This window comes from Thermobia domestica, chromosome 12, assembly GCF_964235325.1.
Source record: "Thermobia domestica chromosome 12, izTheDome1.hap1.1, whole genome shotgun sequence".
Classification (NCBI taxonomy): domain Eukaryota; kingdom Metazoa; phylum Arthropoda; class Insecta; order Zygentoma; family Lepismatidae; genus Thermobia; species Thermobia domestica.
The window spans coordinates 186,217,058-186,242,391 of NC_137465.1; the positions used below are offsets into that span (position 1 = coordinate 186,217,058).

The window sequence follows — 25,334 nt, forward strand, 5'->3', positions numbered from 1 at the left end:
ATCAGTGCCTGCAATGAACTCAGTTAGTTCTTAAGCCTGCATCAAAAATGCCATAGTTAAGTTTGCAAATCAAATTTCTCACTATACACGATCAAAAAGCAACGTCGTAACAAGATTCTATATTTATTACTACTCGGACATGTACAGCTCTTAACACCAACTCAAAAATTCCACTTATATGCGAAGGAAATAACCATAGATTACATAATCTGATTTAAAGTACACTTAAAATAACCTAACAAAACACGTTTTACTAGAATAATTCATGTGTAACTGTTTCTGCATCTATTTATATACCTCTTGGTTTTATCAAAAAGTTAATATAAATAGTTGACGAAACCGTTACACACGAATTTTTTAGTAAAACGTTATGCTTTGCTCTGAGATTGTTTAATCGTACAGCGTGCGCCAAAAGTCATAGGACAGTCGAATAAAATAAAGAGTGCGCAACAGGGAGAAATGGAATGTTCCTACACATATTATAGGCGAGGAGGGAAATGTTACAGACCATACTGCAACTCGGCGGTCATTTTGGATTCAAAGTTTCAAATGGGAAGTGTGTCTGGGACACAATATCTAGAATAAAATTTGTTCAGGAATTCATATCTGCGGTTGTCTCTCGTATAACTCGAACTGTTCTTAAGCTTTTAAATGGTATTTCCATTATTTTTCATTTCAGATTAGCTAATTTAAAGATGGTTCTCACGAAAGCTAAACGCAAAGTGACTGTTCTGATATTGGGTGAACGAAGTGTGAGAGTCATCGTAGATTATTTCAACCACCGCCATCCTAAAAGGAATTCTATCCCACCCAACACAGATGATACCTTCCAATCGAAATTTAGATACAGGTGCTGTTTAAAACAGGCCCCAAACGGGTTAAACCTAGAACGGCTACAGACGACACAACAACAATAGCCGCTTGGCGTTCGTTTACAAAATATAGTCATATATTCCAATAATTTCAACTTCTACTGGTGTCACTTGTTTGTTTTTAATATTCTCCTTATGAGGAACGTGCTAGAGGGTATAGTAGCAGGAAAGAGAGGGAGGAGGCGAAGAAGTCTACAGTTGATGGAAAGTATAAAACTTAGGCTGTGCAGCATTAAAGCTTCTGAGTTGCAGCATGTGATATGCCAGTAATGGTAGAATGCCTATGATGATTGTTATTGTGGTACGACTCACGCCACTTTCCATGAACACACAGCACATCCTCCTTTGAGGGTCTTTCTGAAAGGACAACAACAATACTGTTCTTGATGCATCGTGAGTAGCAGTTTTAGATACACCCAAATGGAGCTTATATTCAACAGCTCCTGTGTCCCTAAATATGGATAGGTGAGTAGCAACTGAGAACAGGATTCCTTTCAGGATAGCGATGGTTGAAATCATCTGCGATGATCTCAGTTCGTTCACCCGATATCAGAACAATCTGTGTGTATTTAATTTTTATTGAGAACCGCCTTCAATGAACGAACCTGAAATAAGAAATAACGGAAATAGCATTAAAACACTCAAAATTCCAAAGAGCTTTAAAAAAAATCAACTCCTGAACAAATTTTAGAGTTAAGTGACATATCAAACATACATACACACCTACCTCTTTCCATTTGAAATTTTGGGTAAATTATGCAATGCACTCTCCATCGGTATCGGTAAGTAAGGCCGCTTTAAAAGGGTACAGCAGAGTACGACAGGGTTAAGCAGGGTAGGGGTAGGAACGGGTTAGCTTAAGGTTCGGTAAGTTTTGATCCATTTTCATAAAATTAATAGAGTATAATTTCTCGTGTCTCAGTGAGTATATCAGCGAGAGCGGGAATTGTAAAGTTAACCGTAAATTTTAAAGCTGAATTCAAGATGGCAGCCGGAAACTTATATAGCCTGTGACATTCCCCGCCCTCCCATCTATAGTGCGTGTAAGGACATTTCATTCCTGTCTACCGTATATTATTATTACTTTTATTTTATTCCACTGCCCTATGGCACTAAAGAAAAGCTATCATGAACCAGATTTGAACAGATTTTTCTTCGGAGGATTTCAATTGATAAGCATGTTGCTAGATTCTGAGCCTAAATGTTACCAATCATGGGAATAATTCTGACTCACAGTAACGGTATGTTAAAAGATTTTAAATCTTTTACTTTCAATTGTACTGTCTCATTCTTCTCTCTTACATTACATACTTCGGCCTATGTTTAGCAGAAGAGGTTCAGCTCTTTTCTCTAAAAAAATATTACAATTTTGATATTTTCTGTTCACATTCGCTTAGTTTAGGGTAGGTTAGGTTAGTTTAGTTTATGTTATATTAGTGTAGGGGTCCCGCATAATTTTCCAAAAAATGATAGAATTTCGCTTATTTCAACTAATATTAGGTTAGTTTATGTTAGGTTCGGTTAGATTTGGTTACGTTATGTTACGTCTAAGTACTTGCATCATTCATTTCTCCTGTAAATTTTGTTTTTTACGTGCTTCTGGACCCCTTGTACTAAACATACTCCCGTATTTCTTACATATTTACGGAAAAGGTCACTAAACTAATCTAATTAGTCTTCAGCTGTACTCAACACAAAGTGCAAGATGACATTTCGAAAAGTGAAGTTTCGTGTAAGTGACCCTAATCTACCGATGATGGTTAAAAGTGAATACCAAATCAGTTCAGTATCGTTAATTCCAGTCGCAAAAAGAGGATGAGTAACTTATTGACAGATTATAGACATCCATCCGTCTAGTAATATGGTAATTTTTGTCATTTTAGTTTAATTAGAAAAAATTACACAACACTAATTTTTTTAAAGAAAGTACGTCATAAATTACGTTACATAGGCTTATCAGAAATGTCCACAAAAATATTTCACCACTTTGACGTGACTTTACATTTTAGACCGACTTTCGATACCATCTAGATTTATAGTTCAAATTTCAAATACGTCAAGATATAATGCACTATTATAACCATCCATTCCCCTAACACTACTGAAACAGAAGGATTTGCTTTTGTTTATAATTTTTAAAATTATTACTATTATTACTCTTCAATTTCCTACTTTGCATTTGTACGAGCTTTGAATATACATATAAAATACAAGGCTAATAAATTGACGCCTCTATTGCCGTTAATTCATAATCATCTAATTTTACTCCAGAAAGTAATGTACTTATACTATCACACTACATAACTTATTATGAAAAAAATACATAATTCATACTTCAATCATAGCTTATAAACGAAATGACTTTTTACGATGTCGAAAAATATTAGACAAATAATTTGCACATACACTTTATCCGCAAGTTCTCGCACTTTCCACATTTTTATCGTTTCTGGGTCTTCTAATAGTCTTAATTTTTATAAATATTGTCCAATTAGTAATTGATGGTTACGGATTCGGCCATTTAAACTTAACTTCCTTCAACACCTTACAAACCATAGACAGTCAATCTAACATGGCTGACTAGAAGACGTCATCTTCCCATCATTCATGTAGATTCCCAAACAATAAAGAAACGATATGCGATATGAAAGTTATTAACATAACTTTTAAAGGTTAAAAATTGACTATGTAAAAAATAAAATTTTAAGGGAGTCGTTCGTGCTTAACATGCACGGCAATATTTATATAAAGCACTGATTATGAATACTCCGTCATAAACATGGTAATTTTACGGTCAAAATGAGAGAGTGCATATGAAAAAGGATTGTGTAGGATAATGGTCGCCAAACTTATGAAGCTTGAGGGCAAGGTTCTAAAACACAGGTCCCCCTTCCCACTTAACTATAATAAAGACAGAAAACAACGTGCCCTGCGGGGTTCTAACCCGCCTTCACTCGGCAATACTATGTGAATTAAATAATTAACTTTGGTACAGAAAAGAACCAACTTAGCTATTAACCTATTTGGGGGGACCTGTGTTCTAGAACCTTCCCAAGCTTGAGTATCGTACCATTTTTAAGTCCTACTGTGAGCTACCAACCAAAAACAACTACTTTTTAAAAAAAAAACTTACAATTGTTTTTTGTTTATAAAATTACATTTCTAGTAAATAAGAAATCAAACTATCTAAGTTAGCACATGTCTAATATACACACGAAAAACAACGCGCACAACCCCACGCATATACAATCAACTGTAAGATGAGGCTGACAATGGCATTTGTGCGGGGGAAGAGCAGTTATTGTCGTCAGTGACCCTTGTCATTATCGTCAGCTCAGTAGAGGAATCGAGGTTATCCATCCGAGACGTTATCGCGATCTACCGAAAATGACCCCGGACGGTTTGGCGATCACTGGTGTAGTGTATTAAATTCATTAAATTCAGTGGTGAAAGAATATTTCTACGATGGAAAAAACAAATATTTCATGTTTACATCTATAATACTACAAGTGTAAAACCATTATAAAGGGTGTACTAGGGTTAGAATTAATAAGTGCATACAAAAGATGACTGTGTAACACAAATTTCCACCGGCAGATTATTTTTGCACATTGTAAGAAAAGTATATTTCATGTTTAGAAGTGTAGAGTTGCAAGTGTTCTAAACTACCTGATGCGTCCACTCTCTGTGGATGCACCTCCGTGTGGGCTACCTGCTGTACTCCTATTCTGACTCGATTAGATAGCATTCTTGCATTTAGTGGTCGCCTAGCACAGGTTGATTTCTGTTTTACACAGTCGTTTTTATGGCGTATGTCCGGACTGGTATTTATATCATAAGAAGAAGTCCGCGCAAAGTGACTCTGCACTCATGAATACAATTCTGACGCCAACAACAAAGAAAGACACTGCGAGTGAATTTCTTGATGAAATACTTGCATATAATAGGACAGTAGGTACTAGAATGATACAAAGGCATTTGCAATGCACATAGGGGTACACACATCTGCACGCAATTATTTGGGCATGTGCCAGGGTAATAAAAGTCCAGAACTCCTTCGAAAACCATTTAAAGCAAGGAAAGTGAAAGAAAAATTGCTTTTTTGAATTTGATGTACTATTCTTAATCTGCACTATAAATATTATAAACAGTTTTCTTTCTTTGCTGAATTTTAAAAAATAAAATGATAATTGGCTTCAAAATCAAGAGTTTTTTGTAACAGAAAAGTAAAAACACATAAAGTAAAGAATCAGAATATAGTTTTTTTTTATTGTGGCCCCTCGTAGCGTAGTCGCTAACGTTCTCTCCTTCGGTGCGAGCGGTCTTGGATTCTATTCCCAGTGGAAGCACTCGGTCAAAAAAATGTCAAAAGCTTTTTCAGACCAGCCATCCTGAATGAGGCTTTCCTGGGTTTTCCTCATTCCCACCAGGTGGTACCTAACATATATGTCCGCGGCCGCTACCTTCCTTCTTCAATCCCTTCTTTCTTCCCTTTCCGCGGATAGTGTGCTCGCTGAGGGACGTCATCCCTTCAAAAGTGACGGGCTTAAATAGCCATAGATGCCGAAAGCCCAGAAATCTAAATTCTAATTTTATATTATTATTATTATGCCTATATTATTATTATTATTATTATTATTATTATTATTATTATTATTATTATTATTATTATTATTATTATTATTATTATTATTATTATTATTGAAATCTTTAAGTTTTACGTCCCACAATTATGCCGGTTAGGCTAAAGAAGACGGGGTATTATTATTGTTAGAGGCGGTTCGTCATAAAGGGGCCCTCCCATGGTTTTTATATTATCATAGAAAAATGTATATATCTTAAGTTGTCTTGCTAGTATTGTTGCAATAATTTCTCGGACTCCTTCAAATTAGTTTTTCCATCTTACGCTTATGGGCACACAGTCATACAAAATAAAAGGGAAAAGGGTCTGAGCTGTTTCAGTGTGGACTTAGTATCGTCTTACATTGATTTGTTTGGCGAACAATGTGAAAACCCAGCTTGAATGTAGAAGGCATGGGCTAAGAATCGCAGGCGCTCATCATATGATTGCACCCGACCCCCTCCGAACGAAAAGGTTTGAAGGTTGCTTGTTGCCAAACTTCGTTTCGTCTGTAGAGATTGTTGATCCTGCACTTTTATTCGTTTTGTCCCTTGACCTTGATCTCTTGTCTTACTTCTGCTGAAGGGATGCAAAATCAATCGCGTGTCCAACCTTCAATTCAGCTGCGCATCTTCCTAGTGTCGTATGTGCTATTTTTCCCCTGTGTTTTCGTGTGACTGTGTGATAATGAATAAAATCGTGTTGTTTGAAAGTACTACGCGCGATTTCAATAGTGGACCCTCATGACATTGCCATTTTTAATCATTCCTTTCAGAAAAATGACTTAACAGTTATATTCCGTTCCTATCCAATGCTGAATATAGAAAAGCTGAAGTCCGAACTATCGGTCACATACAACAATGATATGCTTTGAGCAATTAATAACACCAGTAATTTATTACTATTTCTGCGTAACAATGACTTAACAGATACATTCTCTCAGGTGTCAAAACTGGTGGACATAGTATTGACAACTCCTGTAGCTACAGCAGAATCAGAACGTTGTTTCAATACATTAAAAAGCGTGAAGACTTGTCTAAGGAATTCGATGAGCCAAGTCCAACTCAATGCACTAACAATGTTGTCTACATACAAAGATTATATTACCACAATAAAGAAATTCAACACAAAAGAGATCGGGAAATTATCCAGCCTTAAGCATAGAAGAGAAGATTATATGTAGAGACAATTAGGTGAGTAGCGTTTATTACAGAAAATATTTTATGTTACGTTGTTGCTCAATGATTATTCCTTAAGGGATAATTTTGGGTTTTTGGGGTATTTTTTAGACTTTCAGTTAAGCAGCTACTGCATCGTCACTATTTATCCTAGGATCATGGATCATACCTCATTCTCTTCAGAATGGAGCTGGCATTCAAATGGTACCACTTGCATGCTCATATCATATACCAGGAGAGGAAAAACTGATGTCAAAGGGAAAATTTCTAGGGATTTTTTTTTACACTTTGGGCCCCTCTGAAGCGGCCCTGTGTAAACGTAGAGATCTCAAAAAAATCTGATAAATAGTATTTGGTATACTGAATGTGTGTGCCAAATTTCAAGTATCTATCTTTAACACTAAGGGCGGGAGAAATTTTATCAAGAATCCCCACAATGCCCCAAATTACCGTAAAACACCATGATCTCAGGTAAGACTATAATCCGCCAATCATTGTTTTCAGAATAGAACTGCTTTCAGGCGGTACCATTCATGTGTCTCCATCATGCATCTAAGGCGAGAAAATCCCGAAAAAAGGGATTTTTGGTCTAAATATCCCTTTTCTCAACTTTTAGCCCCTCTGGACTCCCCTGTTTTAACGCAGAAATCTGAAAAAATCTGATAAATACTACTATGTGGGCTGATTGTTCATGCAGAATTCCAATTTTCCAGGTGAAAAAGTAACCCCACCAAAAAATATATACCGACAATGTCCCATATTCCCGTATACAGAGGGATATTTTGTAAACATTCCCTGAGACATCCCTAATTAACCTAGGATCATGGTTTGGACATCATTCTATTCAGAATAGAACTGTCTTTCAGGCGGTACCATTTACTTGTCTCCATCATGTATTTAAGGCGAGAAAATCCCGTGAAAGGGATTTTTTGGTAAAAATTTCCCTTTTCAACTTTTAGCCCCTCTGTACCCCCTGTATTAACACAGAAATACGAAAAAAATCTGGTAAATACTCCTCGGTGGACTGAATGTTTGTGCACAATTTCAATCTTCTAGGTGCAAAAATAAGCCCCCCCCAAAAAAACCGAAAATGTCCAAAATTCCCTTATACAGAAGTATGTTTTGATAAAAATTCCCTGACACTTCCCTAATTACCCTAGGGTCATGTTTCACCCATCATTCTCTTCAGAATAGAACTGCGTTTCAGAACTTTCAGGCGGTACCATTCACATGTCTCCATCATGTATCTAAGGCGGGAAAATTCCGAAGAAAGGGATTTTTTGGCAAAAATATTCCTTTTTAAAACTTTTGTCTCTTTGGATCCCCCCCTGTTTTAACGCAGAAACATGAAAAAAATCTGGTAAATACTACTCGGTGGACTGAATGTTTGTGCAAAATTTCAATCTTCTACGTGCAAAAATAAGCCCGCCAAAAAATAATGAACGTAGACCCGCCAGAAAATAATAAAAGAAATATAAATTTTAGAATTATGACGTCATCACCTCCTATGTCTCGGCGCAGGAAGGTATGAAACCATACGTAAGGTCTTCTACAATACCTCTGGACTTGAAAAACAAAAAAACAAAAAACACGGACGAAAAACCTCAAATAGGAGAGTTATAATGCTGCAATGTACCATGAAACACCCGTATGGTAGAAATTGTACCATGGGTTCCCCAAAGGGAACTTGATGTGTTAGTATGATAAGTTTTCTGACTGCAATTTTGACTTATTTTTAAGCAATTCACTTAATAATCAAATAATAAGAATAGCTACTACTACTACATCTTAGTAGTGGTAGTTATAGTACTAGTAGTAACCATAAAGTATTTGTCTTGAGGCTTGGCCCACGCTATCTTTTATTACAAGAGCCGTCACTGATGATTATTATTATTTACCTATTGCAAAACAACATATTCAAAGACAGAATAAAAGATAACTTCAATGCGAGCATACTGAAACGCAGATTTTGTATTGCTTTAACACAAACCGATTCATAAACTAGGGTTGTCATCTTTCAGAAATGAAAATCCTGGACGCTACTAAATTACGAGAATCTTTGAAATGCTTAAAATGAGAAGAAGTATTATATACTAATTTACTTTCTTCCATTTTAGTAGATTTTCTCCTTCCTAGTTAAGCAAACGTACACAAATGATTTACCCGTAAATAGCGCTATACTTAATCCTGTGGGAAAAAAATCAAACTATAATATGACTTCTTTTTTCTTGCTGAAATACGGGACATTTAAGCGTCCCGAGAAATATTTTCGGGACGCTGGAACGCAGATCTCGATTCTAAGGCTAGTTTTAGACGGAAGCATTTATCGTAGCATTTCTCGTAGTAAAAATCGTATCATCGATATCCTACCGTGTAAAGTAGCAAATGCTATAGCATTTCCCATGCCATGGCATATCCTATGGCATTTCTTGTCGATAGAACCTGCTGTATTTCGTAGCATTTTCCCCAGCATTTCTGCTCCGATTGCAGCGCCGTGTGCCAATGGCAATCCTATAATAAGCGCATTCCACACCTGTTTGACCATCCCAACTTATACTTGAGCTTTAGTTATTTAATCAGTATACCTATAGCAACTGTATAACACATTTTTTTCATTAAAATAAGATTGAAAATGATACTCAAAAATGTGATTTACCGATTATTCTTTAAAATTTTCATAATAGTTTTTCAGTAAAATAAGCTTGCAGTTTTACTATACGGATCCATAGTAAAAGTAGTAGTAGTAGTAGTAGTAGTAATAGTAGCAATAGTAGTAGTAGTATTAGTAGTAGTAGTAGTAATACTAATAGTAGTAGTAGGAGAAGGAGGAGGAACGGGTTAAAGGCACCGCAGGAGTTGGTTGGGTTCTATCTCTTGCCCAAAATTTTCTGTACATTTTACATGACCAACTTCAAACAGCGGCTAGGGTAGCGAGCGAACGAACTAGCTCGGGAGAGTAATACTCACGGAAGTAGGAACTAAATACACGGTTCTCATTGGTTGGCATTATCCATTACTTGCCACGCAGTATACACATAGCAGAAATCAAAAGGTTACTGCCGTTCGTCCTCGTGGCCGAGCGTAGAATAAATATTATTATACGTGGCCGAGCATGCTAGCACTATGTGTTGGTAATGGAAATCATTTTTGGCGTGGGTTCAAACCCGGCCTGAGGAAAGATTTATTTTTTTAAAATTTTCCTAACATCTTTTCATTAAAATAAAATACAAAAAAAAGTTATTTACTTACTTTTGAGCAGATAAGTAGTAGTTGTTGTTGTATTATTATTAGTAGTAGTACTAGTATTAGTACTTGTATTAGTAATAGTAGGAACGGGTTAAAAGCCCCGCAGGTAGGGATGCGCACGAGACACAATTTGAGGCTGTCTCGTCTCGAAAATATGCTGCAAAAGTGATGTCTCGACTCGAAAAACGTATATTTTTCTATTGGAAGAGCTGTGTCTCGACTCGAATTTTCTCAGGAAAATTCTGTCTCGACTCGACTCGTGCGCATCCCTACCCGCAGGGCTCGTTTGGTTACACGTTGACTCCCATGATATAAATTCTGTGACTTGGCTGGCTAGGTTAGCGCGCGAAAAACTTACTTCCGGGAGTATTACTCTCACTTTGGCTGGATTTACTCTTTAATTTTAGCTGGAGGCGAAAAATTGTGGAACAAGATACACAAACTCATTCTTCTTATCTGGAACAAGGAAGAATTGCCACAAGAGTGGAAAGAATCAATCATTGTTCCAATTCACAAGAAAGGCGACAAAACTGACTAATGATTATCGAGGCATTTCTCTTCTGTCAACATCCTACAAAATCCTTTCAAATATTCTATTAGCAAGATTGACCCCATACCCAGACGAAATTATTGGAGATTATCAGTGCGGATTTAGACGAAATCGATCAACTATTGATCAAATATTTACCATTCGCCAAATACTCGAAAAAAAGTGGGAATACAATACCCCGGTACATCAACTATTTATTGATTTTAGAAAGGCGTACCACTCGGTTAGGAGAGAAACATTATACAACGTTCTTACAGAACTTGGAAAACCGAGAAAACTAATTGGATTAATTAAGATATGTTTAAATGAATCCCAAAGTAAAGTCCGGGTAGGAAAATTTTTGTCCACGAGCTTTCAAGTCGAAAATGGCCTGAAACAAGGAGATGCGTTGTCGCCATTATTATTTAACTTTGTTCTGGAATACGCTATAAGGAAAAAAAGATAGCAACCAGGGGCTATAGTTGAACGGTATTCACCAGGTTATGGCATATGCTGATGATGTAAATTTAATAGAGGATGATATGAGAACAATAGAAAGAAATGCATAGATCTTATTAAACGCTTGCAGGGACATGGGTTTAGAAGTAAATGCAGAAAAAACTAAATACATGGAAGTGCGTCGGGACCGTAATACAGCAAATTATGGATGCGTTAAAATATTAAATAATACTTTTGATAAAGTGGATAGTTTCAAATATCTAGGATCAATATTGACAGACGAAAATCATATTCACGAAGAAATTAAATGTTGGCTAAAAGCAGGGAATTCGTGTTATTATTTGGTTCAAAATCTCTTGTCGTCGCGAATTCTGTCGAGGAATTTGAAGCTTAAAATATATAAAACGATAATCATGCCTGTTGTTCTGTATAGTTGCGAAACATGGTTGCTTACTCTGAGGGAAGAACGTAGACTGAAAGTATTAGAGAACAAGATCCTGAGACGAATATTCGGACCCAAGAGGAACGGGAATGGGGAATGGCGATACGGTTTACCCAACATTGTTAGGGTCATCAAGTCTAGGAGGCTTAGGTGGGCGGGTCATGTAGCTAGAATGGAAGAAAGTAGAAACGCTTTCAAAGTCCTGACTGGAAGACCAATCGGAAAACGACCATTAGGAAGACCTAAACACAGATGGGAGGACAATATTAAGATGGATCTCGCAGAGATTGGAATACAAAGTAGAAACTGGATGCAGTTAGCTAATGATGGAACTCAGTGGAGAGCTTTTGTGAACGCGGCATTGAACCTCCGGGTTCCATAGGCCATAGAGTTAGTTAGTTAGTTAGTTAGTATTACTCTCACGAACGGTTCGTCGAGCGAATACTTGGAATCGACGTAAATGCGGATAGGGCCCTATAGCATTAAAGAAAATGATAGTTTATGTTAATCCAGTGGAATCTTTAATGAACGTCTTGGCAACATTGGTGCCGGTAACTCATGAACTTCATTTTCACGTGTGTGCTTGTTTTGTTAGCGTATTGTGTGAAAAATTGTATTTCGTTGCAACTGCAAATATAAGCGAACATGTTAGAATGTGAAGTGTGTGGTGGCACAGAATTTCTCAAATCAGCAGGATATTATTATTGTACTGAATGTCAGACTCAGTCACAGGTAATATTTTTCGTGGAGATTTAGAATACGAGGTCACATACATTCATTACCTCAATGTCACGTTTAGTATTGTTAATAATATCCTTTATGCCTTCTACACTTTATTTATTTATTGCTTGCACACTAGCTGCGTACTGATTCATAGTCTACGTGCATACTTACATCCCATAAAAAATTGATGCAGACCTATTTTATATGTACCGGTACGTCGATTTGTTGTAGGGGTAGACTACAATACACGCTCCGCCATTTATTCCGAAGTTGGTAGTCCGCCTAGTTTTTGGCTAAAAGCGTAATAATTGGTTTCTTTCTGTACTAAAATAGGCGTGTTAGAGGCCGGGAGGGCTCGCTGTTTTCTGTCTTTATTACAGATAAATGGGAAGAGGGACCCGTGTTCTAGAACTTTGCCACCGTATTGGTTACGTTACTTACCGTTACATTGAAAAATATAACTTTCTTCACGTTTCTTTACAGTTATTTGCTTACCGCATCATCTACAATTTATTTTTAGATTTATAAAACAATGACTTTTAATAGATTTTTCGGTCAATGTTCCGTTAAGAGGGTCCAGTGTCTTTGACCCCACTTCTTTCTATTGATTTCTAATTATCACTAGCCAGCCATGTTTACAAATGTTCATTACATTACCATAATTCTACCACAAAGTAACCTTGCGCCAAGTAGTTCCCTCCGCTTGCCAAATAGTTCAATGTTTAAAACCGTTTATATAAGAAAATAAACAACATTCGCTCTCTTTATACATTATCAAGCACAGAAACAAGCTAATTATTCATTTCTTCCTGATAAATTTTCAAAATTTTCTAGGAACGGACGTCCAGCTTTGGAACTTAACCCTAAGATGGGGATAAATAGGGTAGGAATAGAAACGGGTTAGCTTAAGATTAGGGAAGTTTTGACCTATTTTTCATAAAATTAGCAGAGTGTAATTTGTCGTTTTTTAGTGAGTATACCCGCTGAAATGGGCGTTGTAAAGTTAACCCCTCTCTTTTACTTGCTTCAAATGGTTTTCCAATATATTCAGAATTGTTATTACCCAGATACATGCCCAAATAATTGCGTGCCGATTGATAATATGCGTACAAGGTGATGTTTTTCCGAGTGCAGCTGCTTACTTTGCTGATCCACGGATCGGCATTTATTCCGAAATTGGTCATCCGCCTGGCTTTTGACCCCCCCCCCCCCAAAAAAAAAGTGATAACAGTTACGAAAATATAAAGATTATCAATTTTTAGGACCGCTTTAAAAGGATATCATAGAGTAGGATCGGGATAGCTTAGGGTTAGGGAAGTTTGGACCCATTATGTTAAAATGGCAAGGTTCTAGATTACTGGTCCCCCTTCCCATTCAGCAGTAATAAAGACAGAAAACAACGTGCCCTACGGGGCTCTAACCCGCCTTCACTCGCTAACGCTCGCTCGGCAATACTGTATAAATTAAATGTATAAACTTAAGTACAGAAAGAAACCAACCCAGCTACTAACCTACATGGGGGACCAGTAATCTAGAACCTTCCCTGTTAAAATTAATAGAGAGTAATTTCTCATCTTTGCGTAAGGATACCAGCTGGAGCGTCTCTGTACTTCAGCCATGTTCCAATACAAATGCTTGTTACTTTCCCATAATCCAACCATGCGGTAACCGTGCGCGAAGTAGTTCGATCGCAGGGTTTGCCCAGGTGGGCCCAGCCCGAAAAAAACCGGTAGTTTTTTTCGGGTTGGACCCACCTGAAAAAAACCACCTGGGTTTTTGATCTATTTGTTAGTATATTATTGGTACAACTAAGGTGATCACATTGTAAGTGATTTTTATCAGATTTTAGACTTTAAGGCGAATTAGAGGCTTTCACGTTAAGGTATACAACATTCAACATAAGACCTTTATAAAGTTCTGAATGCAATAAATGAATTAATTAATTAAAAAAAAAAAAAAAACTTAGCTTGAGATAGTTATAGAACAAATTAATGTATAAATTATGCTTATAGCCTATTTGAAGTAAAATAAGCAATTTTGTACTTTAGAAAATATTTTCCGTGATTAGTGTGCTCGTCGACTTGCGACACTGAGGGACATTATCAGTCATACGTTTGACGGGTTTAAGGTCATAGGTGCCGGTACTAATAGTACATATGTAAATACATTAGTAAAACTGTTAGTATTATTTCTTACCTTTGATGTAAAATACAAGTTTCTTCAACTAAAATTTGGTTTTCCAACAATAACAGTTTAGTTCAGTCATTTGTTGCTACTCTTCAAATAAGCATTCTGTAAAATCAACACCAGCAATAGCGTAAAAATTCTTGTCAAATTTAAGAAGCTTAATGCTCGGGGTTCCGAAGACTATGTAACGCTTACTATTTCAAGTGCTGAGTTCAAATTTCCGTACTAGTGGAAGTTTTGATGTACACGCCATGAAAGAAATGCTCATGGAATTCCCGAATTAAACACAGAAGGATCGGAAATGAATACTTCAAAAATAAAACTATTTATTTTACGCATAAGCCTGCCATACGTCCCGATTTTGGGCCCGAGTGTCCTGCGTCCCCGTAAATTTAGTCGGGATAGGGAAATGTCTTATATTTTATCTCCGTTTCATTTCTGCTATCAATATCAGCTTATTCGAAAAGTGAAAAACAAAAAGTTCTGACATTGGCTGGAATCCTGTAATTAGTGAATGAACAAACAGTACGCTGTTGTATGTAACAATTTCGAGGATTACACCACCCTGTTCGACTTAATAGCGAGCGAAATTTGCAATGCTACTTTTTCCATTGTACTTGATGGAAACTCGGATACTCTCCGGAATATATATATATATATATATATATAGCTTTGAGGGTTTCTACATTTTTACCTTTTCTCCAGCAACACATTAGATAAGTTAACAAGAATTATAATGTTTTTCAGAGGCTAGGGGCACAGAATTGTGCTTTGGTCCAGGTCTTAGATAAATGTAAATCTGGTCCTGACAATTACACACGACACAGGGAGGAAAATCAGCTTTTCATCAGATTAAACTGACGAACGTAATTTTGGCAAATGTAAATTAATATTGCTAAACGCGCGAAGAATATTGAAGGTAGATTGTACCACTGATTTAAATAATTTGCATATTGTTTTCTGTAAAACATTTTTATAGTACTTCTTAAGTTTTTTGACATCTCTAGTCTGTACAATTAACTGCAAGGTACGAACAGAGAAAAGCAGCTGCTGTTTAGTGAACTTTCGCCTATTATTGAAAAAAAATAAAAGGAAATCTTTAGTCTCACGGTTATACCTACTATGATCAAGGTGACTGTGATGATGAGAAATGAATGACATGACGGAATGGAGAAAGTGGGAGGAAACGTGAGAATCCCGAGAAAGCCCACGCACAAGGTATTTGTCCACTACAAAGCTCAATTGGCGCGAGTTGGGATCGAACTAGGAACTCCATGCACTAGAGATGAACGCTCTACCACTGAGCCACCGCGGCCTATTATACTTTTGTTCATAACCAGAGTACAGTTCATTGCATTTTGTTGGAAAGTTGAGGGGGGACAGGGGGAATCTCAGGTCCCTTATTCTCATGGAGAAAATATAGCAGGTTTATTTACACTGGAAGATGGTAATTTCATATAAGACATTTTAAAACATTTATTTATTTCATACAACATGAATTGTATCTTTGTTTTAAATTAATAGACCCCTTTTGGTATTCATATTTGGCGAACGTCAGTCAGGCTTCTAGATGACTTGTTCTACATGTGTTTGTTTGTCTGTCTAGCTCCTTCATGGCTATGCGGATAGTGTACGCGTCTTCGGCGTGGGACCCGGGTTTGCTTCCCGGAGGGTGCTCATGTGGTTCGGATTTCACGTTAATCAGTAGGTCCCGTCTCATATAGCCTCGCTGCTGAAAGGGATGTTAAACGCAAAATCAACTCAACTCGTTTGTCTGCCTCTACCACACAAACTACATGGCACAACTTTCTGCCTTTTAAGTTAAAATTTTCAGAGTACAACTACGAGACACTAAATTTCCTGTATAGATTTTGGCAGCATCCCAACGTAAAATATCAAAATGGTGGCCATTTTTCCAAACCAGCGAATATCCACGCTATGAAGCGCAATTTTCAGTCTTTTAAGTTGAAATTTTGACGGTGGAAGCACGAGATATGCTAAATTTGCTGTATAGAATTTCTCGGCGATCGAATGTAAAATTTCAAAATGGCGGCCATTTTTTTTCAAAACAGCAGTGAGTAGAAAATTGTTGCAAGTTGTGACAATGATAATCTTGAAATATAAATCACATTTTAACACTTTTACCTCAAAGACATTGAAATATTTCGAAAAACCCCGATTAAACCCGAAAAAAAACAGTTAAACCCGAAAATACCCGAAAAAACCCATATGGGCCCAGTTGGGTTGGGCTTTTTCAAAAAAGCCCAGGTTTTTTCAAACCCTGTTCCATCGCAGTACTTGTCAAATAGTTCCATGTTTATAGTCTGTTATAGAGAAAAATAAACAATTTCCACTCTCCTAACATATCTAGCACACAAATAAGCAAATTATTCATTTTTTCCCGGTAAATTTTCAAAATTTTGTTACAAACGACCTGCCAACTTTGGAACTTAACCCCATGGAGGAGGATGGTTAGGGAAAATCCCGTTTTGAACGGTAACGGGGGAATCCTGCTTTTTCTCTTCGTAACATAGGATTTTAAAATCGTTAACTACTCCAACGGGGAAATCACTATGGACATTTAAGACTAAAATTCTTTTACGTGCGCGTCTGTTTGTTCCAGATAATAGGAGCCTATTTAGAGGGGGTCCGATCCCCTCTCCAAAACTTTTTAGATTTTATAACAAAAAAACACTAACTCACTCTGTGGCCTATGGAACCCGGAGGTTCAGTGCCGCGTTCACAAAAGCTCTCTGCATCTCCTTCTTTCAGGCCATTCTCGACGTGAAATTTCGTGGACAAAAATTTTCCTACCCGGACTTTACTTTGGGATCTGTTTAAATTAGATTTTATAACTTTAGGCGAAATTTATGTATTTTATATGTATTTATATGTATTTCTTGCCGCAAGCTAGTTTCGACTTTTTTAAAATATGCCTATCCCAAACATCAATAACTTCTGTCAAAAAGTGTCATGTTGATAAACGTTGCTGTGCTTTTTCCTTAATACTTAAGAAACATTGTTTGGGATTGAAATAAGTTAACGATTGGGGATTAATTCAAAATTGAACCCCAATACTTCCACTTAAATGGCATAATTAACATTTAATACTAATTCCTGATGTTTTTCTTCAGTTCGCGACTTGTATTATACAAAGAGAAAGATTTGATTTAAATAAAAAGAATCGATTTAAGTCAAAAGTCAACAAAAATGATGTGGATTTGTCCACCACAAAGTTTACTTGGCGCGAGCTGGGATCGAACTTTTTTTTTTTTTTTATTAGTATATTACTATACATGTGCTCAAACAATATGTATTTATTAAGCTCAAGGGAGGGGGCAATTACACCCTTTTGTCCTTCCCAAATGACGCCAACTAGAACATTTGCTTGTAATTATTGAAAAGAAATGAATAACATACTCATTTCTGTCAGTAGCTTTTAGAGCTCTGCGCCCGTATTACAGACTTTGAGAAGCACAAAACCTACTGCCATGATTAACAATTTCCATAGATTTCTCAAGGAACTTCTTCCTAGGTTGATGTAATATGCAGCCTTTGAAGAAGGGAAAGAATGCAAATAAGAGCGTTTATGAAGCTATGGGAACATTTTGTGACATTTTGTTTCATTCAGGCCTTAGAAAGGAATTTCAGAACAAACGAATTAAAGAGACGATTTTAGAGTCATAAACTTTGTAAACTGGTTCCTGTGTGTGTGTGTGTGTTTTTTTTTTTTTTTTTTTCTCGTCGGAATGGAAAGAGTATATTACGTCACCCACTGCTTTAGACAAGGAGAGGGTGAGTTGGGTTGAATACCGGAAGTAAATAGTCGATAAGAAGTGTATTTCTGAATGCATAAGCACACGGCGCAAGAGTTTGTTCGTAGGTTTGACTTGAACTTTTTGTAACATTTTCTATGCATCGAACTGTATAAGTATCAATCCTCCATGAGATTGATATATAACATTTCTCATAAATACTTTACTTCAATCAACATCACAAAAGAAATGCTGCATCATGCCTTCCATGAAAGGCAACGCTAGAGCAATTAAGGACTGTTGAAAGAGAAAATCAAGTGCAGAGCAAGAGGAAAGAGATAAGTGAAAATGTACAGTCCGCAGCAAAAAACTTGCAACATGAGCATGTAAGTTTATTGTGAAACTACGCCTAACAGCGTATGGAATTAACATAACGTTTAAGTGGCACGAATCATGCCACGAAAAACCTCGGCGTCCTCCCCTGTACACTTATTTTGGAGCAAAAAAAACTTCGTCGTTTCACAATAAACTTACACGCTCATGTTGCAGGTTTTTTGCTGCGGACTGTAGAGCAGCTGCAGAGAAAGAAAAGGAAATTGATTAAAACAAGTGAAGCTTTGTAGACTAAAGCAAACCAGCTTGCACATGAAGCAGAGCAGAAGTCTTGCTTTACTTTTATTGACAAAGATAAATGCTATCCGTAGAGCGGCTTCACCCAAGAGATTATAGATGAGGAAATCACACAACTCTATACTCAGTTGAAAAACTTGTAATATAATTCCTTTTTTCTCTAATTATATCTGTCACACAATGAAGATACCATGTACGAAAAATAGATTTTTGTTGTTTGTAAATTTGTTCGGTACACAATTGAAATGACATGTAGAAAGAATGAAAATACATGTGCTGATGTGAGTGGGTTGGGTGGCTATAAGGGAAGTTGGGAGGCCACTTAAAGAAGCAGCACATTACGCTCCGCTTTGTGTATTTCATTATTGTGTATTAATACTGTAATTGCGTTATTATTCACTGCGTAAGCTACTGTACTTTTATTTCACTGTTCTGAATTTTGAACCTACAGCTGCAATTCTGTTAAACCTTCCTATGTCAAAGTCCTGGAAAATTGGTGATTTGTCCTTGTCGGGAAAGAGAGTGGAAACCCTGGTTTCAGTATTTAGCAATATAGTCCCATTGTTTATCCAGTATTCAATTGCCTTGGTTTAATTTTTATTCCAAATTTTCACTTCATGTATTAATATGCAAATACGTACAAGAAATATAACTTAACATTAGTCGTAAAAGGCATTTATACACTTATCGTTTCCAGATTATGCAGTAGATCTGCAAAATAGAGTTGTAATGTAGATGATTTATACACAGTGGCAGATCCAAGGGGGGAGGCTATAGGGGCTATAGCTCCCCCTTGACGCTCAGATATCCACTGGATAAAATGGGCTTCAATCCTGCTTTACACTGGATAAAACGGCAAACTATGGTTTAGCCCCTACCTTGATCATATCTTGGATCTGCCACTATATATATATATATACACTAAGATGTGTATACATACACTTTGAGTTTGGTTTTACTAGATCAAAGTGTGAATGCTGTAAATAAATAAACACCCAGATATTTTTTCTTCACAATTTCGCTACTAATATTAGTAGCATCAGGGTGTCTATCGGTCACGAAATCAGAAAACGGTCATGAAAGTCACGAAATCAGGAAACGGTCATGAAAGTCACGAAATTTAGCTTTTGGGTCACGATTTTTTTTTAAACTACAAATGTAAGTACAGATTGAAGAATTTTGTTCTATAAACTGTCAAATTTCACTACCAAAAATGTCTATCGTCGGCTTTAGACGCTACCAAATAACAAGCAAAGTACGTTTTTATCGCATGGAGGAAAATTCGGCCTAATTCACACCCAAATATTAGGAAAATTTGTGATTTGGTAAAGAAAAAGTCACGAAATTTTATTTTGGAATTTTAGTAGACACTCTGAGCATTGTTTTGCAATGGATACAAGGAGAATATATATATATATATATAACAAACAAGTTGTACAAGAAAAAATTCAGTTTTCTAGAGCTACTTGTCTCCCAAGAATTTCACACTTAAGAGGTTAACTTGATTGATAAAAAAAGAGTTGTTAGTCATTATTGTTGAAATGCTATTTAAAATGTTCTCTCCAATAATTATAGGACATTCAGGAGCAATACAATGAAGGTTTCACAGATTTTGACGTAGCTGAGAGAGAAGATACTGCAGAATACAGTAAAGAGTCAGTGTCGTCTAAAGACGTCCGTGATGAAGGTCAGTATTACCTATAATATATATATAATGTGAATTAATGAAAATATTTAAACACACTGAAGGAGCAAAATAATAATAATAATAATAATAATAATGAATAAATAAATAAAAAATAAAGAAACTAGAAGTATCTGTGAAACTCCTAGAAAGATTCTATGTTGGAATTTAAGAATCACGTGATAGTGGTACCAAACTAATAGTAACTAGATTTTAATCGAGGAAGATAAAAATTTGAAATTATACACAAGAAACACATTTAAAATCCGATTTAATTATTAATATATTTTGTATTATTGAAAGGAACTCACAATACTTAAAAAACGAACTCAAAGCTTCTTACATAAGTGTTGATAGTAAACTTGAGATAGTTTGATTTTTAAAGTTCATTTTTATGTCTATAATCTTAACAAGTTGACTGTTGTTTTCTTGTAAGAATGGTAAACATGGCCCATGTTGCGTAGTCGCTGACGCTTTCATCTTTGGTGCGAGCAGTCCCGGGTTCGATTCCCGGTAGGGACACTCGGTCGTAAAAGTGTAAAAGCCTTTTCCGGCCAGTCATCCGGAGTGAAGTCTTCCTGGGTTTTCTTCATTCACACCGAATGCTGGGATCAGGCCCGGACTGGCTAGGCCGGCCACCTGGCAATCGCCAGGGGGCCCCCAATGCTGAAAAGTGAAAAAAACGAATAACGCCGAATGCTAAACATAGAAATAAAGTAGTATAAAAAAAACATCAATTTTAAGTTCTTAAAAGGATTTTGTTGATTTTAAATACTTAAATTTTCTTGTAGAGGAGGTGATATTGACACCCTCATTAAGTAAATCAAATGAAAGAAAGAGTACATGGAGTAGAAACCCGTAGATCAGTTAAGAGGTTGATAGATATTATTGTGTTTATGGTAGGCAAGGATTAGCATACAGAAGTGAAAACATAAAGGACCTTATTCCCTGTATTCTGACAACAATCATGGAAATTTCCTACAATTAGGCTTATTAGTGTCAGGATGTGATGCCATTGTAAAATCTCATGTTGACAAATGCACTGCGGAAAGTAAAAAAAAGAAAATCTTGTCTTCTTTGAATAAACATGAAATGCGGGTAACTCAGGAAGGTGTCGGGTGGGAAGAGGATTTCTTTTAACTTTTTTGTCCAAAGCATTTGTTAATAAAATGTTAAAAATTCTAACGTCATAGGGGAGAAACCTTATTTTGAGAGATCTTAACGAGACTGCTTCGTTTAGTTTTATGGTAGACACTACTTAAGATACTTCAGTAATATAGCAGTTAGCTGTTTGTGTAAGATACGTTTTTCAAGGGAAAACATATGAAAAACTCCTGGAATTGTGTGCGATACAGGATTCGAGTGGAGAAGATATTTACAATGAAGTCGTAAGTAAACTGAAAAAACACGAAATTTTCACATCAAATTTTATTGCTTGCTCTTTAGACAGTGCAGGAGATATGAAAGGATGCTACAAGGGTCTTCAGGCCTATCTGAAAGCTAACAATCCTAATATAATTTACACTCATTGTATGGGCCATGTTTTAAATTTAGTAGTGGCTGACTCAACTATCAATTGTCCTGATGCAGAAAATTTGTTTGGTCTTGTAAAGGAATCTCGAACTTTCTTGAACCATTCGTACAAGAAGATATCAGTATGGGAAAGAGAGACAAAGGAGCGTCAAGCACGGTCAGAAAATTGTACAGATAACAGAAGATAGGTGCTACACGGTGATGGAGTAAAAATAAGGCCCTTCAGGCCATTGTTGATTTTGACTTACAACAAGACTAATTTCTGTCAAGCAAGCTCGCAAATTTCTTTTCAATTTTATTAGAACTGATAAATGGAAATTTTGGTTGTAAAACTAAATTTTCAGCTCGAAATTTGATTTGGCAATGGAGCAAATTTGAAAATTTGTTCGTAGCATTTGTTTTGTTGGATCTTTTTTCTCTGATGTCACCTGTGTCAGTGTTTCTGCAAAGCAAAACACTAAGATTACTCTAAAAGCATGGCATTTGGTAAATACGTTTTTTAGTCATGTAAGCAAAAGAACAGATGACAACTTTGAAAGCTTGCAAAAGAAATTGGGAAAGTACGTTAATTCTTTTTTTTAATTTTATTTTATTATTTTTTTTTTAATATTTACGAGGACGTTAAAATGGAAACAGAAACATCTCTTCGAGAAAAAAAGAATACCACAAAGGGAAAAAACTGGGTGGTGAACTCTCTGAAGATGATAGTAGGCGGATTTCTCCGATTCTAAAATTGAAAACAATATATTTCAATATTTTAGATTCGGCTATAAACAATATTTCCAACAGATTTGCCCCAAATAAGGATATTTTGATTGACTGCTCTTGGTTAGACCCCCAAAAATATGTTTCAGGAAGTCTGCACACTCACGAAATGCAGTAGGTCGAAATTTATTCAGGAAGTGAAGCAGTTTCCCGTATATTACTCCACATTTCTACAAACTGGAAACCTCTAAAAGGCAAAGGAAGATGATGGAAGCAGTGAAGATGATAACGCCTAACAGTGTAGTGAACTTCTATATGAATACCACAGCCAAAAGAAGAAGTGCTCAAAATGTTTATCGTGTGCATTCAAAATTGTGCATGAGCTTTCTTCTCAGTCAGATCTCTTTCCAAATTTGTATTCAACAATAAAATATATATTGACTCAGCCCAGCATGCAAGTAACTGGCGTGAGGATTTTTTCCAAACTAAAAATTGTGAAAAATCGCTTAAGGTCCTCTATGACCAACGAGATACTCTCTCCTCTAATGCTTATTGCAGTTGAAAGAGACTTGTTTTCAAATATTAACAAAGATCTGATTGATGAAATAGCCAAATCAAGCGACGAACTTAAATTGAAGTAATTAAAATAAGTACTGTAACGTGAAAACTATTAATGTTCTAATATTGTATTGATTCTTGATCAGTTTTGTGTTTCTACAAAATGTATATCTTACCTTTTTGAAACTTGCAGTTACGGAAATATAGCCTGTGCTGTGTAACTATAATCCATTAATAGGCTTAATAGAATATCACATTTATATTTCCGTATGTGTGATGTCTTTGGTGTGTAAGAAAACTTTATTGCAAATATAACATTGTAAACTTTGGTTGTGAGTCTGGTTTTAGCGGTAATACGGAAACGGATCATTGCAGAAAGTTACTAGCTCATTTACATTTTCCTAACAGTGATTTGAATTTAAATGTAAGATGAAGTTACAAACATTTTTGGAAGGGGGGGGGGCGGGGGGACAAGCAGCTATCAGCGCCAGGGGCCCTCGACGTAGCCAGTCCGGGCCTGGCTGGAATGGTACCTCACATAATGGTCCCAGGATGCGTTCTTCCTTTTCCTGTTCCATGAGCAATTTGATCACCGAGGGACGTCATTCCTCATACATGACGGACTAATATAGCTGTAAATGCCGAATGTCCAGAAATTTCATAATCCTAAGCCTAAGCCCAGATAATATATATAATATCGGGTGTTCTAAAAATGGCACCCACGGACCACAGAGCATTATTCTACAATTCAAAATAAAGCAAAAAATATATATCATTGTATACCTTTCGCGTCATCGTCTGGGGAGACAAATTGCACTATATGGCAACGTCGCAAATAAAGAGCCATAGATTAGATGTACCAATCTATCAAATAGTTCTATCGATTCTTTCCATATGGCAACTAATGTCGATATTGATTGATACTAGCATCACTTATTAGTGTAGAAATCGATTCAACTGCTTGTTGTATTCGTAGAGTAATGCTGATAGCTCCAAATTAATCTGCGACGTTGCCAGGGCATTTCATCTTATAACATTTTAGTTTTATTTTGGTCTGTAGAAGAGTGCTCTGTGGTCCGTGGGCACCATTTTTAGAACACCCGATCCTTTCTCTCTCTCTTTCTCTCTCTGATTACTTGTTCATGTGCAGAATTAAGTACCTGCCTGTCGTTTGCTATTCGCTGGCACCATCTAATGGTGTTAGTATGGTAAATTGCTTTCGTCGATTTTAACATTTTTCATTGTAATTTATTCTTTGTATTTTCTAACGCAGGCTATCAGTGGACGTCATGGGAAGCTTTCAACGTCATTTTGAAGGGAATGGTGGATGACTTGATATCTTTAGGAGCATTTCCCACGTTAAAGACTGTGGTTCTCCAACTTTGGGTCCGATATCTCCAGATTCTTGAAGTGGCATTTATTTCAAAATCTGAGCCATTACAACCACGACTAGGACGAAAATTTAAAAAGAGGTAAGGTATATGATAAATGGAAGAACACAGGTTTCAAGAGAATGTTGAATGTGGATAGAATGTATGGCTGTTCAGGAGTAGATTGAGTAGCATAGTGGTTAAGCATCGGCGCGGAGATCCGGGTTTGAATCTTAGCCCAATCCTGCATTTTTCACCCTTTGTGTGTCAGAGGTAATGTAGTAGGACATGTCATATTTCTGTTTGTGACACAATTGTTATGTATTTATTAATGCATTTCTCTCGCTCACGGTATGTTTGTATTTTTCTTTAATATCACTAATAAGCATTGGTATGACTATTTAAGAAACTAAACTAACGCATGATACAAATCTTATCTTGAACTTTGGTATACGTCAATATATTATATCTATTTAATTGCCGAAGTTTTGAATAGACACTATTCAAATAATATCGTTAACATCAATCGGCGATGAGGATTAACGTACAGTACATCTATACTGTTTTGGTAAAATTACAAATAATTTCAACTGGAATCGAGCATGTTATTTTGAATATTTCTTCAGTGAAGTTACTGTTTAGTGAACGAATACCTTACTTGGTGTAGAGATGGTTTGTTCACTGGTGGCTCCAGAGTTGTACAAATGAGAACTCGCATCGATAATGGCGGTGAAATCGACTTTGTACCCCCTCCCCTGCAAAATCACACACACATCTACATCATTATAGGTATTCTGTCATTATTAGCGGCTTACTTGCCACAAACTGAGAAGCCTTCCAAG

General features: G+C 36.4%; 2 protein-coding genes across 3 annotated transcripts in view; one reads left to right on the forward strand and one right to left on the reverse strand.

The window, feature by feature from the left end:
- lqfR (clathrin interactor lqfR) overlaps positions 1-3,482 on the reverse strand; it is a 61,011-nt gene extending 57,529 nt beyond the window's left edge. The window contains exon 1 of one of the 2 annotated variants that reach the window (XM_081734482.1): positions 3,279-3,482. In XM_081734482.1, coding sequence (XP_081590608.1) covers positions 3,279-3,310 — 32 coding nt within the window. In that variant the 5' untranslated portion in view covers positions 3,311-3,482. The remainder of the gene's footprint in view (positions 1-3,278) is intronic. The other variant, XM_081734483.1, reaches the window with a different exon arrangement.
- An 8,398-nt stretch (positions 3,483-11,880) lies between these two features.
- The window catches only part of LOC145666898 (TATA box-binding protein-associated factor RNA polymerase I subunit B-like), a 33,037-nt gene continuing 19,583 nt past the window's right edge, over positions 11,881-25,334 (forward strand). Inside the window, exons 1-3 of the mRNA XM_081734484.1 lie at positions 11,881-12,079; positions 20,218-20,329; positions 24,396-24,594. Of these exons, the coding sequence (XP_081590610.1) occupies positions 11,993-12,079; positions 20,218-20,329; positions 24,396-24,594 (398 nt within the window). The 5' untranslated portion in view covers positions 11,881-11,992. The remainder of the gene's footprint in view (positions 12,080-20,217; positions 20,330-24,395; positions 24,595-25,334) is intronic.